This window comes from Habropoda laboriosa, unplaced genomic scaffold (genome assembly GCF_001263275.1).
Source record: "Habropoda laboriosa isolate 0110345459 unplaced genomic scaffold, ASM126327v1 scaffold385, whole genome shotgun sequence".
NCBI lineage: Eukaryota > Metazoa > Arthropoda > Insecta > Hymenoptera > Apidae > Habropoda > Habropoda laboriosa.
The window spans coordinates 747,409-762,464 of NW_017100556.1; the positions used below are offsets into that span (position 1 = coordinate 747,409).

At 31.9% G+C, this 15,056-nt stretch overlaps 3 protein-coding genes across 4 annotated transcripts; 1 reads left to right on the plus strand and 2 right to left on the minus strand.

Moving 5' to 3' along the window:
* Positions 1–1,232: 1,232 nt before the first annotated feature.
* Positions 1,233–7,267, minus strand: LOC108576596 (alpha-protein kinase 1). Its single transcript, XM_017939612.1, has 14 exons — positions 6,998–7,267; positions 6,764–6,905; positions 6,567–6,686; positions 6,217–6,482; positions 6,023–6,132; positions 5,225–5,935; positions 3,813–4,001; positions 3,343–3,680; positions 2,909–3,202; positions 2,503–2,770; positions 2,167–2,229; positions 1,824–2,083; positions 1,400–1,550; positions 1,233–1,322 (listed from the first exon to the last, which is right to left on the minus strand). The coding sequence occupies exons 1-14, from the start codon at positions 7,225–7,227 to the stop codon at positions 1,315–1,317; spliced, it is 3,150 nt and encodes a 1,049-aa protein (XP_017795101.1). The 5' UTR covers positions 7,228–7,267; the 3' UTR covers positions 1,233–1,314.
* Positions 7,268–9,693: 2,426 nt separating this feature from the next.
* On the minus strand, positions 9,694–10,725 carry LOC108576611. Of its 2 annotated transcripts, none has more exons than XM_017939631.1 (4): positions 10,396–10,725; positions 10,209–10,322; positions 9,972–10,128; positions 9,694–9,902 (listed from the first exon to the last, which is right to left on the minus strand). In XM_017939631.1, the coding sequence occupies exons 1-4, from the start codon at positions 10,723–10,725 to the stop codon at positions 9,733–9,735; spliced, it is 771 nt and encodes a 256-aa protein (XP_017795120.1). In that variant the 3' UTR covers positions 9,694–9,732. The 2 variants fall into 2 exon arrangements, with proteins under 2 accessions (XP_017795120.1, XP_017795121.1); XM_017939632.1 differs by having other exon boundaries at positions 10,489–10,710.
* Positions 10,726–11,696: 971 nt separating this feature from the next.
* LOC108576595 (origin recognition complex subunit 2) lies at positions 11,697–13,844 on the plus strand. Its single transcript, XM_017939610.1, is given in 9 exon segments — positions 11,697–11,796; positions 11,882–12,085; positions 12,185–12,447; positions 12,523–12,737; positions 12,809–12,938; positions 13,009–13,062; positions 13,064–13,253; positions 13,325–13,558; positions 13,645–13,844. Coding segments are annotated over 9 exon segments (1,590 nt in total).
* The last annotated feature ends 1,212 nt before the right edge of the window (positions 13,845–15,056 follow it).

The following is a 15,056-nucleotide window of genomic DNA, read 5'->3' on the forward strand; positions in this document are numbered from 1 at the left end:
ACAAATGCGACGAAATATCTGCTATAAATTATATGTCCGTCTGGCATGAGCTTCAATGACCAATTTCGAAATACATTAAAGAGATTCTTATACTTCATTATTTTAAAGCACCGCTATAATAGTTCTTCTTCCATATATTCTTCATTATCTATTTTCACATTGCATATTGGACACTATATAGTAGTTGAAAACAAATTTCTGAATATTTTTTATACCTTGAAATTAAATGAGTATGAGAGGTTGTAGAATGCCTATCAGACACACTGTGATAACGAAATTTATTCCGAATCCAAATTGATGTAAGACTGTAAAAGAGCTTAAAATACTTATTGAATATGAATTGCAAGATGATAATCATGATTCACTCAAGCTGTAGGAATTAAAGAATTTTCGACTGAAATCCTTCCAGAAAGAAAGAACAATCCATTTCTGTCTGTTTTTTTACATTTCAGTTTCTTTTATTAGCATGTGTCTATCTGCGCATTTTCACAATAATAATACATATTTATAATACATATATAACAGAAATCTTTTGTCTAGAAGACAGACAAACAGATAATATTCTGTTAAAAAATTTGTTCTAATGTTGCCAGTACATAAGCACTTTATAGTATAAATGTAATACGCCACTATATTTTAAATAAAAAGATGTGTTAAGTGTCAATCGTTTTATGCGTAACATAATTTTCTACCTTCGATTTAAAAAAGAAAAATGTACTAATACGAAAAAAGCAATTGTTTATGAATTTTTTTCATGTGAGATTTTTAGTCATGATATATGTCCTTCTGAAAATATTATTTACACAAAAAAAGCATTTCTCGTGTTCGCATGAATATCGTTTACTTCGATCCGAGTAATATATACACAAAAATTTCGTTTAGTATAATTACCATCATAAGTATCTTATTTAACGTGTTAATTATTAAATCATGATCATTGCCTTTGATACCTGCATCTTCTTGACCTACATAAACTTAATCATAGTAAGACTGCCAGACTTGTAAATAGTTCGAATTTACTATAGGTTAAATATGAGAATATTATTGAGAACGTATATAGGAGTATATTCGTCGCATATATTCGAAAGTATTCATTAAATTATATTCCAGTATCTTTCAATACTTGTTTTAACGATAAATACTCATCCAGTGAGAATAGATAAAGGATCAGAATAAAATTAATTGAAAGATATCGACACGAGTCAGGAAAACGTACGTAACAGACTGTCGGGTTTTGTATCATTGCTGACTTTCATCTTGTCTCGTATGGATGTTTTATCATGCCACTTGTACACTTCGCGTATTCATATTTATTTATAGATCTGCAAGGTAGACATGTAACATATTTCATTACTATGTTCATCCAAAGCAGACATTTGACCATGGTTAACAGACTTACTTTCAATTTCCGATCCTGCAGAGATAAGTTTAGTGTGCGGCTGTGCAGTTGTGCTTGGTTGTTGATTACTCAGTTGCCCTGTAGTCGCTGGTGCAGCAAAACCAGGTGGTGGTTGCATTGCCCAATGTTGAGTTGGTGCGTTTTGTTGTTCCTGTACAGAATCAAAGGATGTTAATTAAAGAAGTACATTAAATACACAGTGTGCTTTGATTATTTGAAAAAAATTTTTACAAAATGTAGTTATGTTTAAGGATCAACAATTACATATAGCCTTTACAAAAAGAGGTAGATTATTTACTGTGGGACACTTGTTACTTTGGAGTACTCGTGTAATGTGTTTACTTTCAATACCCGAAACGTGAATATATTGATAGTAATTTACCATTTGAAAAATATATGAAAATGTTATAAAAATATTTAGTACCTGTTGCGCATTATGTGATACAGTGTGTGTAGGATGAACATGTGGAAACTGCCATGTACTAGTAGTTTGGAATGGAAGAGGCCTAGATGAACTAACAATAGCTGGATCAATCGAAGTCCAGTCTGCAATAGGTCCAAAGTTATTCCATCCGCCTTTTTGATGTAATGCTTGATGATGAAATTGTTGTTGTTGTTGTTGATTATTAATATCACACCAATCTTTAAGCGTATACACTGCATCGCCCGCACATTTACTAATACCTATTTTAAATATTTAATTCAAAATATTAATCACAGACAAAATATAAAGTAGAAAATTAATAGTAATTTGTATTAGAAAGTACCTTGTGAATTCAGAAGGGGGTTTCCATTTGGAAGATAGGCATTTTGCTGTGGTGGTTGTGCTCCTGTAAACAGCACACTAGACGAATGACTCATGTATAATATTATATAGATTTTTGCAAAGTCACAAGAATTCACTTTTATACTTGGATAACACTATTGCTCACCACAAGTACACATTTATTCACACTAACTCATTATTTCCAATTTAAACAAAAAAATATGCCTTTACTTTTTGAACAGTTACGTTTTCGAACATTTTGAACAAATGAACAGAGTAAACATAAAATACGTTTACAATCACCACAAACTGTTGACGAAATTACGAAAATACTAACCCGAAAGAGCATTGTTCGTGGGAGCTGGTCGCGGTATACCAAGACCAAAAGAATTCATGTGATTTGGTGTAGAACCAGGGAAACCTGGTGGTGGAAGGCGGCTACGTTGTCCTAAACTGGCGGCAGCCACATTACTCTGAGCAGGACTTTGCGTACCACTTTGTAATAAATTTTGTGGAAGACGAGACAACAGGGAATGAGATTGTTGAAGAACTTGTAGGTTCTGCAGGTGTTGAGCTTGTTGCTGTAAATGTGCTATATGGGCAACCTAAATAATAATCATAAACGATAATATGATATAAAAATACAAACAGCAATAACATGATTAATGTTTGCTTTGAAATATTATTGCTAATCAATTACTAAATGTTTTTTATATTATTTTCGAATGAAGTATGTAACTTACCTGTGGAAAGTGTTGTTGACCAAGGTTTGCAATATTTTGTTGATGTTGTACCCTATTTTGTTCTTCCCGTTCTCTTTGCTGTTGTTGCTGCTGTTGAAACAACCTTTGTTGTTGAATTTGCATTTCATTTTCCATAAGTTCAGCCAGAGCTTTTTGCGTTTCATGGAAAGGATCAAAACCTAAATCGTCGTCAGCTTTTATATCTGAACCGGATTCTTTGTGATTTCGAACCTCTTCCAGAGTAGCATGACCATTTTGTTTTATATATTCACAGTTCTCTTGATTTTGCTGTGCCTTAGGAAATTATAGTTATTTTTATTATGTCACACTTACCAATGCAATTACAATTAAAGAATTTTTATAAATCACTCTATTTATATCTTATCAATATTAATTGATATTTCAATAAATGAATGATGTCATAAGCTGCTTACCTGTAAAGCAAGCCTTTGTTGTAATGAGTTTTGTTGAAAATCTGCCATAAATTTGGATGCAGGAGAATTAACAAGTAAGTTTGGTGTAAAAGTACCAGATGGTTCTGATAGTGTAGTATATTGTAGATTCGTGTATACTTCTTCATCTACAAAACTTTCAGAATTGAATGTTACTCCTGGTGAACTAGATGGACTGGATTTTTGTACAACATGATTTGTTCTTGATGTTTCAGGTTGAAAACCAAAAGCTGCTTGCCAATCTTCACTTGACTGTACCATTGGTAATGAATCAGGAATAGAAGCTAAGCCTGTACTTGTCCAGTTCAGATTTGGATTTGCTATATATCCAACAAAAATTAATTGCAATGTTTCTTACATTTGATTTCATGTGAAATATACAAAAGCATAAAAAGCATAAAAGGAAAACAAATGAATAAAATTGAATACTCTGTGTTAATTATTATACATGCCTGTTAAAGAAGTAGGTGGCACTGAGGTGGTAGTTGAGATTTTCTGGAAAGTATTTGAACTGAAGAAACTATTATTGTCCGTCTGAAAGATCGACCGATGACTGAGTGGCATTTGAGACCCATTATGTAGTCCTGGTGGTGGCTGTTGATTGGCACCTTGTGATGAATTTGTGCTAGCTGGAGAGGAACCTAAAGATGATACGCACAAATCTCTACACTACGAGACGTGATCAAATCACTTTTGTAGTGTACAATGCCAGAATAAACAGCTTCTAAGATAATTATTCCTCTCTGCCACCATTAATGAATTTTAAGAATGTATAAACATATGTCTAGAAAATTTACTTATATCTTTCCATATGAAGTAAAACATTTTAAAAAAAGTCTCTACATGTATACATATATATAACGGATTTTTGTAAAAATCCATTGCAGATATATAGTGAGGTAGAAGAAGCATAACAACTAAATATTCCAAAAAAACATTGACAATATTGAAAAATACTATTTGATAAAATTAAACTATGTCAGAGAGCAGATTTTTTAGCATAAGCTGCGTAGATCCTTAATATCTTAATATATAAAACAGTTCAGTTTTATTGAATAATATTTTGCAATATCATCAATATTTTTAAAAATATTTAACTATTGCAGATTTAATACCTCATCCAGTAGAAACAAAAAAAAAGCAAAAAAAAAAAATGGTTTTCCAGACACTTAATCTACATATATATGCCCAAATGATGTAACTTGCAAGAAGGATAAAGTCAAGTGTGTACAAAAACACAAAAAACAATTTCTATTTTTTTCAAAGAATTCTCTTTATTTTGGCATATATCTATAACTATTTAAATTCTAGTCTACAGTTATGAGACATAGCCATAAGACACTTCCATGTCATCAATATACTATACATTGCTTGAAAGTTATTGTTTCATATGATTGAGGTATAACATACAGTGTTACATGAGATAGGCACACATTTAGAATGATTTGTGACTTATTAGAAATATTCTGTATGACATACTACAGTATTAGCTACAATATTAGCTTGTTATGAACTTTTCATATGTCATGTTAATGTAATGAAAAAAAATATTTGATCAACAAGCATTATTTAAAGTTATTACAAAATAAATAAATTTAGACTACATTTTCTATCTTGTCAAACTTAAAGAATAAAAAGTGTGTAACTGTAATTCTATAAATGCTTTATAAACTTCATTGTAAACTCTAATATACATTTTTAATAGTAGCAATTAAAATAGAAAACTTTGTTTAATCCTCTGTTCTTTTTCTTTTATTTGCACTTTCTTTAATTAATGTTATGTTAAGTTTAACTATTTTGTGTATTTATTTGAAGATCAACAAATCAATACATATAGAAATGATCACGAATATAAGAAACTTACCCAAAATAGCAGCACCATTGTTCTCCTCACTTGATTCTGCTAAATGTTCCGCTTGATGATTCACATTCGAATCTTCTGTACTCGAAATTGTACTAGCTGGTGTACTACCTTCGCGTTGTTGATCTGTCTCACTATCCGAATGCCGGCGCTCTCCATTTTGCACTACGCCATTTACCTTGAGTTCTTGAGATTGTTGTTGCTGTTGTTGAATTAATTTGGATCCCTTGCTATTCTGTTGCTGATGTTGTGACTGTGATTGTTGCTGCTGAAGTGGTGGTTGCTGCGATTGTTGTTGCGGTTGTGGCTGTTGTTGTTCCGATTTACACTTATTACCCAATTTTTGTATGACATCACTATTTGTTTCAGAGGAAAAATTTCTAATATCTTTCTGTCCATTAATTTGCGGTTGAACATTATTTTGCGAACCAATAGAGCTAGATTCTGATCGGGAAGTTGTCCGTGTACTATGTTTTTCTTTATTTTGACAATTTTTATGTTTATTTCGCGCTGCCTGTGCTTTACTTTCACTATTACTTTTTCCTCTCCGTATATTCATATTTTCACCTTTATTATTATTGTTCTGTTGTTGGGTAGATCCACCAGATGACACATGGTTTTGTTGATTTGTTGTACCATTTCCGTTTATTATGTTGTTTTGTTGTGATGTTGTTTGCGATGGCGGTGATAATTCTTTACAATTTGTTTGTGAACCTTCGAAATACAAAAATAAATTAATTAAGGATCTCCATTTGTATGGTTTCTAGATTTTGATATTATTTTTGTGAAAGGAAAACCTACTATTTGTCTGTCCGGTTTGTAACGATGGCCAAGCTTCTTTGGCTTGAGAATTTGAAGTTCCATTCTCTCTAACGATGCTGCCTGTCACAGATGGTGACGGTGTTGGTTTTCTGTGAAACAGTAATCGTTTTATAAATTGTACAATTTTTAAATTTTAAGTATAATTTCTTAATTCTAAATTAAAAATAGAGTACCGTTGTGCAGACGCGTGTGATGCATGTAACGATTGCACAAGTTTGCGCTCATATTCTTGATGTTTGCCTTGATGCATCTCTTCCTTTGTAAAAGATGCCTCCTGGTCCCCAAGATCATGCAAATACATACAATCCGGTTTCGGGCAAGGCTGATTACGCATAAAATGTGAACAGTACTTTGTTGTTCCTAGCGACGTTTTAATTGTCCGCCCATCCATAACAACATTATTCACAGCCTCTATAGCACGTAGTGCATCTTCTTGACGCTACGTGAATTTTAAAGTACAAAACATATGTAAATGCAACAAAATAAGTAAAACTTTTAATAAAAGAAAAGATAAATAACTTACTTGATAAGTAACGTAAGCTGAAGCACTAGGCCCTTGAGACCCTGCATAGGAAGTGCTTTGATTTATTACAACTTTGTGAATTTTGCCAAATTTTCCAAAATATTCATGCCGCTTTAATATCTGTAAATCCATTATAATAAAAATATTAGACTTTCTTAAAACTGTATAATATTTAATTTATTTTTACATTTACTTACATCCGCATCTGCAAGTCTCAATGGTAAGCCTACTACAAATACTAGATTTTTTTGTACTACTCTCACATTTGCTAGATGTTTACGATTTTCTGTAACCCTCTGCTTACGTTGCTGATCTTTTAATCTCTTTTCTGCTTTTAATCTAATAACAAAAAAAAAAAATATGCAAGTACATATATATTTAATTATATCTGATGTGAATATAATAGCTGTTATGTAATACACATTACATACCTTGCAATTTCTTCCATACTAAGAGGTTTAAAATCAGCAGGATTTTCAGAATAGGCCTTCCGACAGGCAGGACATAAACCATTTTCATCGGTACGAATTCTGTGCCAGCAAAAACGACATATTTGATATCCACAAGTGCATGGAAAAAAATTCAAATCATCCACTTCCAATGGTTCCATACACAAAGGACATTCCACTGCATCTTCTCCACTTTGATTCAATACTGACATATTTGTTTCTAGCTTTTATATCACACAATACAGTAAGTTACCAAGATTTTCCTATTTGTAAGTCCTGCACATAAATAAAAAGTGTTTCACACAAAATATCCAATACTTCGATGATCGTACACACATAAAAATATGTAACAATCAATTACCATAATATTTAATTATGATAATTAATTAACAAATAAAATATACACTGTAACACTGGAAATGCACAGAACATATGTTTTAATAGAAAAACACCACCATAAATGATTAAGGTTAACATAAATTCAATGTACATACGTGCAAAGTTTTCACAATGCCTTGATGCTATGTAATTGACTGTACTTGTAACTTCTTATACACTAATATCCTTGCACAATCTGAAACAAATAATGGGACATTAAAATGTTATATACATAGTAAGAACGTTATGAGTCAGACGTGTCATCGAGTGCTAGCAGCCGTTTTCGTGTAATTCCACGTCAATTCCGAAGAAAAAGACTTAGCAACGTAGGAGGCAACGAAACATATTAAGTATTTCACCGACTAAGTGTAGGGTTATTTTCGAATTAGCGCGTACCAGAAAAAATTGGAACGAAATATTTTCTCGCAGAAAATAGAATAGGAAACGGTGACTGTTTAGCTGACAGATTTGACGAACAGTTGGAAAGGAAGGTCCGTTTGACAGGAGCTGTCAGACGAACGCTAAACGAACAAAGGACGCTCCGGATTTCAGGCAATTAGAATGATCGTGTACGCCCTACGGTGGACGTAAAAATGACAAGTTTATACGTGAGGTTGAGATCGACAACGAAAAACTTGCGGTAGGGCCACCGTCTGTACTCTCCCACTCACTTTCTCTCTCTCTCACTCTTATGGCGAGGCACGAACTATACGAGAGGGCGACGATCGGACGAAACAGCTGTTGGTGGCGTCGAGAGAAGCGAAGAAACGTCAGAGAGCGAGTGAGAGGTACTACGCCATAGCAGAAACCTACGTGAAAATCCGTGAAAAGTCAGCGTGGTGGGGCATGACACGTAAATTCCCCGGAGCTTCGAATACAACTATCCACATACGCAAGGACGATGGTCTCAACGTTTCGCGATACGATTTTAAAGGGGGGAAAAGGCTAGTGGCGAGCAAGAGAATGAGAAATGGAAGTAACGAAAGGAGTGGCGGAGGACAGATGTGGAGTGAGAGAGAAAGAAATGGACACACAAAAAGGAAGATAGATAGAACAACGATGCCATCATTCGTTTTGTCCCTTTTTAGCCAATGGACGTTGTCTTGATCTTGCGCGTGAAAGAAAAAGACTCTCACCGATCTCTCGTATCTCTTACACCTACTTTTTGAAAAACGTAATCCTAGCTCGCTCGAACGCAAACAAGTACAGCCCCCGACTAATGCACAAGTTTCCTTAAATATTCAGTCTATGGAAAAGGAAACTATAGTAGCGCGATTAACATAGTATGGTTCACCGCGAACGTCACAAAGGATTGAATGATTTGTCGTCAGAGGGGTTGCTAAATACCCTGGACTGGTTACAGGGTATACCTGGCTCGTTTAACCTTAACTTCGTTCAATAGGGTAACTCATCAACGATCCTCGAGATTCGTAAGCCGCGTGCCACTGTTTTCGTCGATTCTAGAGTTAAGTTCGCGCATTCGTCAATCCGAATTTCTCGGCTCTTGTTTACTTACGTTACAACTTTTCCACTAACAAATCTCTTTTCTGTACTGGGAAATTTTTGTACAGTCTTCAAGATCTGGTCGCATGCGCACCGCGACTGCGCAGAAGCGGACATTACATACACTGGTATTTAAAGAAAGGCGCATAGGTAAAGATTCTGAAAGCGCATGTCAACCAAAACTTCGATTACGTTATTACAAGCGTCAAAACTTTTACCTTCAACATTTTTTTTATTCAGTTTTATAAATCCATATTTATGCGCAACGTATAATGATTATTTAACAAACGTTTTTACAGTATTCAATGTTATATCACAAATTTTTATATTCACTGTTTCGTCTATTTCATATTTACCGCGCACTCGGAAATAATCAGTGACCGATTTCACACTGGCACCAACATTGGAGAACGAATATTACTAGCTTTAGATAAAATAGGGTACGTTCTCATTGGACGGATTTTGTACCTTCAAAATTATTTAAATCAATTAAACGCATAATTCATAGAACTTAAATTTTTCGTTTATATGGGAACAATAACATTTTGTCAATTTTAGGTGATAACTTAAGATCGAGTATTGTATCGAATATTTTATTTTATAAAATCCAATTCTAATCTTACATTTTACTTTGCGTTTGTTAAAAGAAGTAAAATTATGCCCTATCCCTGTTTACTTTATCTATTAAATTGATTGCTTATAAAAAACCACGACATCAGTAGATAGGAATAAGGCAATGTACAATTTACTCATAATATATAATTTGCAAGCAAAATGTATAATATTCTTTTGTCCTGTTTTCATCATTTGTTTTTAGATGAACTATTTTGAAAGAATTATTGCACTCTTCTAAATTTACCTTCGTAACTTACACCAAACAATGGATGCCGTGATCTCAAATTTTTTGGAAATGGCACACTATAATTTTCTATTTTCATTGGTTTCATTTTTGAAACACTTGAAAGTTTCCGTCTAACGGTGAATGAACCTGCTGGTTTTATATTAACTGTGCAAAGAAAGATAAAATATTAGAAAAAATGACTAATTATATTTAATTAAATAAAAAATATATTACCAGTTTTATATTGGGATTTTGCTTTGTCAGTCTTAAGTACACAAGTAATATTACATTTAACTTCATGATTCACTGCATAGTATCTTTCTTTATTAACTTTAAACTTTGATTTCTCTCCAAATATTAATGTCTGACCTTTAAGTTCTCTGGGGTCTATCTATAAATTGTACAATACTTATAATATTAACATGTTATTATTTTGCTATTATCTTAAGTATTTAAGTACACTCAACTCACTGTTCTAGGTATATCCATAATCCATATGTCCTCACTATCAGATAGATCACTTAAGCATAGTGTAGAATTTGTAGTTTCTTTAATTAAACCTTCCTCTTCTACCAAATCAGTAATCTAAAATAAAATTCATAAAGTAATCTTATATAAAAATTAGTAAGAAAGAATTTATAAATTAAATTTCATTTACATTATGCGGTCTTCTAACAGGAGCTATTTTCTTTAACATTCTTTGATTTGTTTTTGATGTTTCTTGTATTGGGCTTTCTGTATTGGGCTCTACCTTTATCGTGTTTTTTTTCTCAGCACTCTTCAAAATACTTTTCCTGGGTTTAGGAGAACCATTATGAGGACTGGCTGATTGAACTTTTGTATTAATTTTTATGGACCTATTAGTTTTTGGCTGAGGTGACTCCATCTTAATTGAAGTATCCATTAGAATCATAGATTTATTTAACTGAGTATTTAACTGAGTCAAAGTATCTTCTCCTTCTAAATCAGTCATATTTGACAATACCATGAAGTGATATTTTCCTTTACTATTACTCCACAAAATAAAATAAAAATTGGTCCTTATTGAAGTAAATTTAGTTAAATCATTTAAATATTATAATCAGCCATTAACAATACAAATACAATTTATCTAATCTTGATTTACTAACTGTATTTGAAAAGCTTAATTGGAGTACGATATATTTATATGATTTGAACGAAATATTAAAATTATATCGTTGTATAAATGTACATGAAACTAAGCACAAAAGAGCATGCACAAATTCTCAGTCTGTATGTTTTTCCATAGTCCATCCAGTACACAATAGTAACAGCACGATACGATTAAAAACAAACACTTTTAATTCATAGGTTGGAATCAACTATATCACGTGTTTTACAATATTCTACATGTTCACACTCTTACAATAGTTGTTTTTAATCATTGTTAAGGATATTTTTCAAAGTTACTGACTGCATGAGAATAAAGTGCAGTTTACAATTATATACGCAGTGTACTCGTTCGAAATTTTCTAATTTTAAATTATACAGTAAGCGATATGATAAATATTTCAAGAAGCAATTAAATTTATTATGATAACGACTACACTGTATTCATAATGAAATAGTATTTGTCCCTTAAATAAAATAATATTCGCCGTATGATGGCGCAACGGATTTAACAGTTCAAAATAATTAAGGAAAGTGGCTGTTCTAGATTTACTAATGTCACTGATTAATTTTGATTAAAAGCGCCTATTTTTTAGACGCCAGTTACATTATTTTGAAAGTATTGTACATTTTTCATGCATTTGAGCTTAAAATAAGTATAAAACGTACAAAATGTCTGCTACTGAAAATCTACGTCGGTCATCTCGAATAAAATCCCGCGTAAAACGTAATATACATAATAGTAACATTAATCATTGAAATTGATGTACTGTTTATTTTTGAATATTTTTTATTTTAGAAAGAAAAAGTGTAAAAAATGATAAGGGGATGACGTCCACAGGTGATGACGAGAAAAGCTGCATAGATAAGTTAAATATGATGAAGGATGAACTTAAAAATATAGAAGAGAATGTACAAAAACCAGTTGGTAATTTTTCAGTAATACATTTGACTTGAACATTTCATGAATCTATATAACTTCTTAACAATTGAAGTATATATTATTTATTTAGAATTATTTTCAAATGAGGATGTAAGTGGTGAAGCATTGTATAAATTTGAAACACCTGGTAAAAGAAATTCAATGATGCATAAGGCACATTTATGCTATACACCTGTTAGTACACGAAAAGAAAAGCCATTGATACCTAAAGTTATGCTTGAAAGAGTAGAACTAAATAGTAAAGATCTATTAGAATCATTTGAAAAAAAGTCTAGTTCAAAAGGTAAGGCTTTATTTAATTACCTGTAAAATAATATATTGTTCTTTCAATATTAATCATAATATAATACTAATAGTTTAAACTTCAAATTAGTTCCTCATGTTAGGAGTAAATATAAAGCTGAATTAAATTTAAGTGAAAGTGAAAGTATATCAGAACCCAGTGAGTATGCACCATCCGATGATGATAGTGAAGATAAAACAGATGGTAGTGAGAATGCAGTGTCCAGTAATGATGAAATGGATAAAACTGAAAGAAAAGTTCAAAAACAAAAATTTATGTTGCATTCAAATTTATTGAGTACACCAAAAAGAATAAATAGAGGAAATAAACCTGCAGTTATTCATAAAGACTTTGTAAGTTAGCAACAGTAAATATAAATGGATATGATGTAAATAAATTATTCATTGATATTTTTTACATATTTAAAGCACATGCAAACTGATGAATACTTTGCAACACAATCAGAGAAAGTACTCACATCTGATAGGACATTAGAACGTTTATGTAATTCCCGTTTAACAAAAGAAAACTTGGAGCAATTATTAGCAAATCAAAATTATGTATCCACACAGCATACAAAGAATATTTATTCAATAACTAAAAGCTATACCACATTATTTCCTATGTGGTATTTCATTATGGAGTAAGTATTAAAAGTGAAGTATTAAAATATATGGATTTTTCATTAAATAAAATTTCTTTACTATATTATAGACAGGGTTATACTGTGTTACTTTATGGTTTGGGATCAAAAAGATGTTTAATTAATGATTTTCATAAAAGTATATCTTATCATCCATCATTAGTAGTAAATGGTTTTTTCCCTAGTTTAACTACGAAAGAAGTAAGTTATATAAATATTGCTGAAATGTAAATAGTTAAACAATATTATAATTAACAATACTATATTTCAGATTTTAGATGGTATAATTGTTGATTTGTTGGAGTTACATAGCCCTAGTAATATCGGCGGAAAGTTGTATAGAACTTATTGAAAAAGCTCTGAAAAAGAATCCGGAAGATAGACTTTATTTGTTAATACATAATATAGATGGCTTAATGTTACGTTCGAGTAAAGCTCAAGATTTGCTGTCTTCTCTTGCAAACATACCGAATCTCTGTGTTTTAGCATCAGTTGATCACATCAACGCACCTTTATGTATGATCAATTACGTAATGTATTGATATTAAATCATTGTATTTTCATAATTTTTTTGTATGCATTTATAGTATGGGATCACACAAAACGTTCTAAATTCAATTTCTTCTGGTGGGATACAACAACATTTTTGCCATATCAAGAAGAAACATCTTATGAAGGTTCACTTTTGGTACAACAAAGTAGTGCTCTTGCTTTGTCATCTCTTCATAACGTTTTCTTATCTTTAACTTCGAATGCTAAGTCAATCTACATCCTACTTGCTGAGTACCAATTAAAAAATTGCAGTAATGTTAATTACACTGGTAATTAGAAATTAGTTGAAGAAATGCAATTGTATGTAGAATTGGATATAAGTTATAACTTAAAGAATATTTATTTTTATTAATAGGAATGGCGTTCAAAGATCTTTATCGAGCTGCTCGCGAAGGATTTCTTGTAAGTTCAGATATAGCGTTAAGAGCACAGTTGACTGAATTTATAGATCACAAATTAGTGAAAATAAAACGCAACATAGATAGCGTTGAACATCTTATGATCCCGTTAAGTAATGGACTTTTAAAACAGTTTCTAGAGGAACATAAGTCATGAAAAAAAAAATATAATGATGGACTACATAATTATGTCCTTTAGATGATTACAATTTTTAATTATATTTTGTGTTGAATACCTTTTTTTTCATTGTGTTAGTTAGTTAAAATGTTAAATTTTTTCAAGTAATATTGCTTTTACTTTCAATGATATTATATCTGAATATTTAATGCTTCATAATAAAAAAAAATCATAAACTCGAAAATATTTAAAATTATACATTTCTAAATTATATGTATGAATACGTATTATTATGACCCGATAATTGGAATGCAGAACCGCGAAATTCAAAACATAGTTAAGATATATTTTCTACGTCACGTTGGTAGTGATTCGTGCAGAGTTGGTAACATTTAGACGCGAAGCGCTAGTGGTAATGTCGTGCATTATTTTTTGCGTGTGATTATGACACGATAGCCGGGTAGTGGGTAGAATACAGTAACAGCAATAAGATGTCAGATACGTTAGATAGTAGGCGAAATTACGCGCTAGCGAAAGGTTAAGCGAGCATAAGCTCGTTGTTAACACATGTACTCCAAGATTTGATGATAGGTAATTACATTGTCAGCAATTGTTATTCTTTGCAATCTCGCGACAAATAAAATCTGAGAAAGTTGTTTATACCGCGTAAAGTATTGCAGAAGTATCGAAAGTATAATTGCACAACACTGTGTGCAGTTGCCGGCTTGTTATTCGGCTCGGTTTTAATCTAACCTAACTTTTTGTCGTAGAATTTTTTAACGAGGTTATTCAGTCACGCTGGGATGCTTTGCCTTTTTTTAGCTACGAACAATGTCGTAAGTTCGTTGGAAATGTTAGTGCGTGAGCATGTGCGTGTGTGCAGCATCGCGTGAATTACAGTTCCGATTTGACATTGTAAACATGACGACTTGACCTTACAATGGCAAGTTGGACGACCTTGACTTTGGCAAGTATACAATGACCGAGTAGTCGCTCTTGTCGACTAGAATCCAACTTCTACCTACTACTTTGATAACAATTTAATTGATGAAATTTCATGGTGTAAATAGATTTTTTTACATATGATCTCTAACTCGTAACGAGTTGCAGCTGCCAATTTCAATCGATTTTTTTTTATAAAGAAAAGATACGATTTTTTTGGTACCACTCTGTTGCCTGTAAAAGAAAGTGTTTATTATTTTATATTTAGATTTTTTATTTTTCTCTGAAATTTAAAAAGAATTAAATATT

Coding starts and splice junctions, on each gene's coding strand:
- LOC108576596 (XM_017939612.1), bottom strand. CDS start 7,227: ATGTCAGTATTGAATCAAAGTGGAGAAGATGCAGTGGAATGTCCTTTG. Junction 5,936..6,022: donor ACAAACCGGACAGACAAATA/GTAGGTTTTCCT, acceptor TGTATTTCGAAG/GTTCACAAACAAATTGTAAA. Junction 3,203..3,342: donor AACAAAGGCTTGCTTTACAG/GTAAGCAGCTTA, acceptor TAATTTCCTAAG/GCACAGCAAAATCAAGAGAA.
- LOC108576611 (XM_017939631.1), bottom strand. CDS start 10,725: ATGGTATTGTCAAATATGACTGATTTAGAAGGAGAAGATACTTTGACT. Junction 10,323..10,395: donor CTGTTAGAAGACCGCATAAT/GTAAATGAAATT, acceptor ATTTTATTTTAG/ATTACTGATTTGGTAGAAGA. Junction 10,129..10,208: donor TTATGGATATACCTAGAACA/GTGAGTTGAGTG, acceptor TACAATTTATAG/ATAGACCCCAGAGAACTTAA.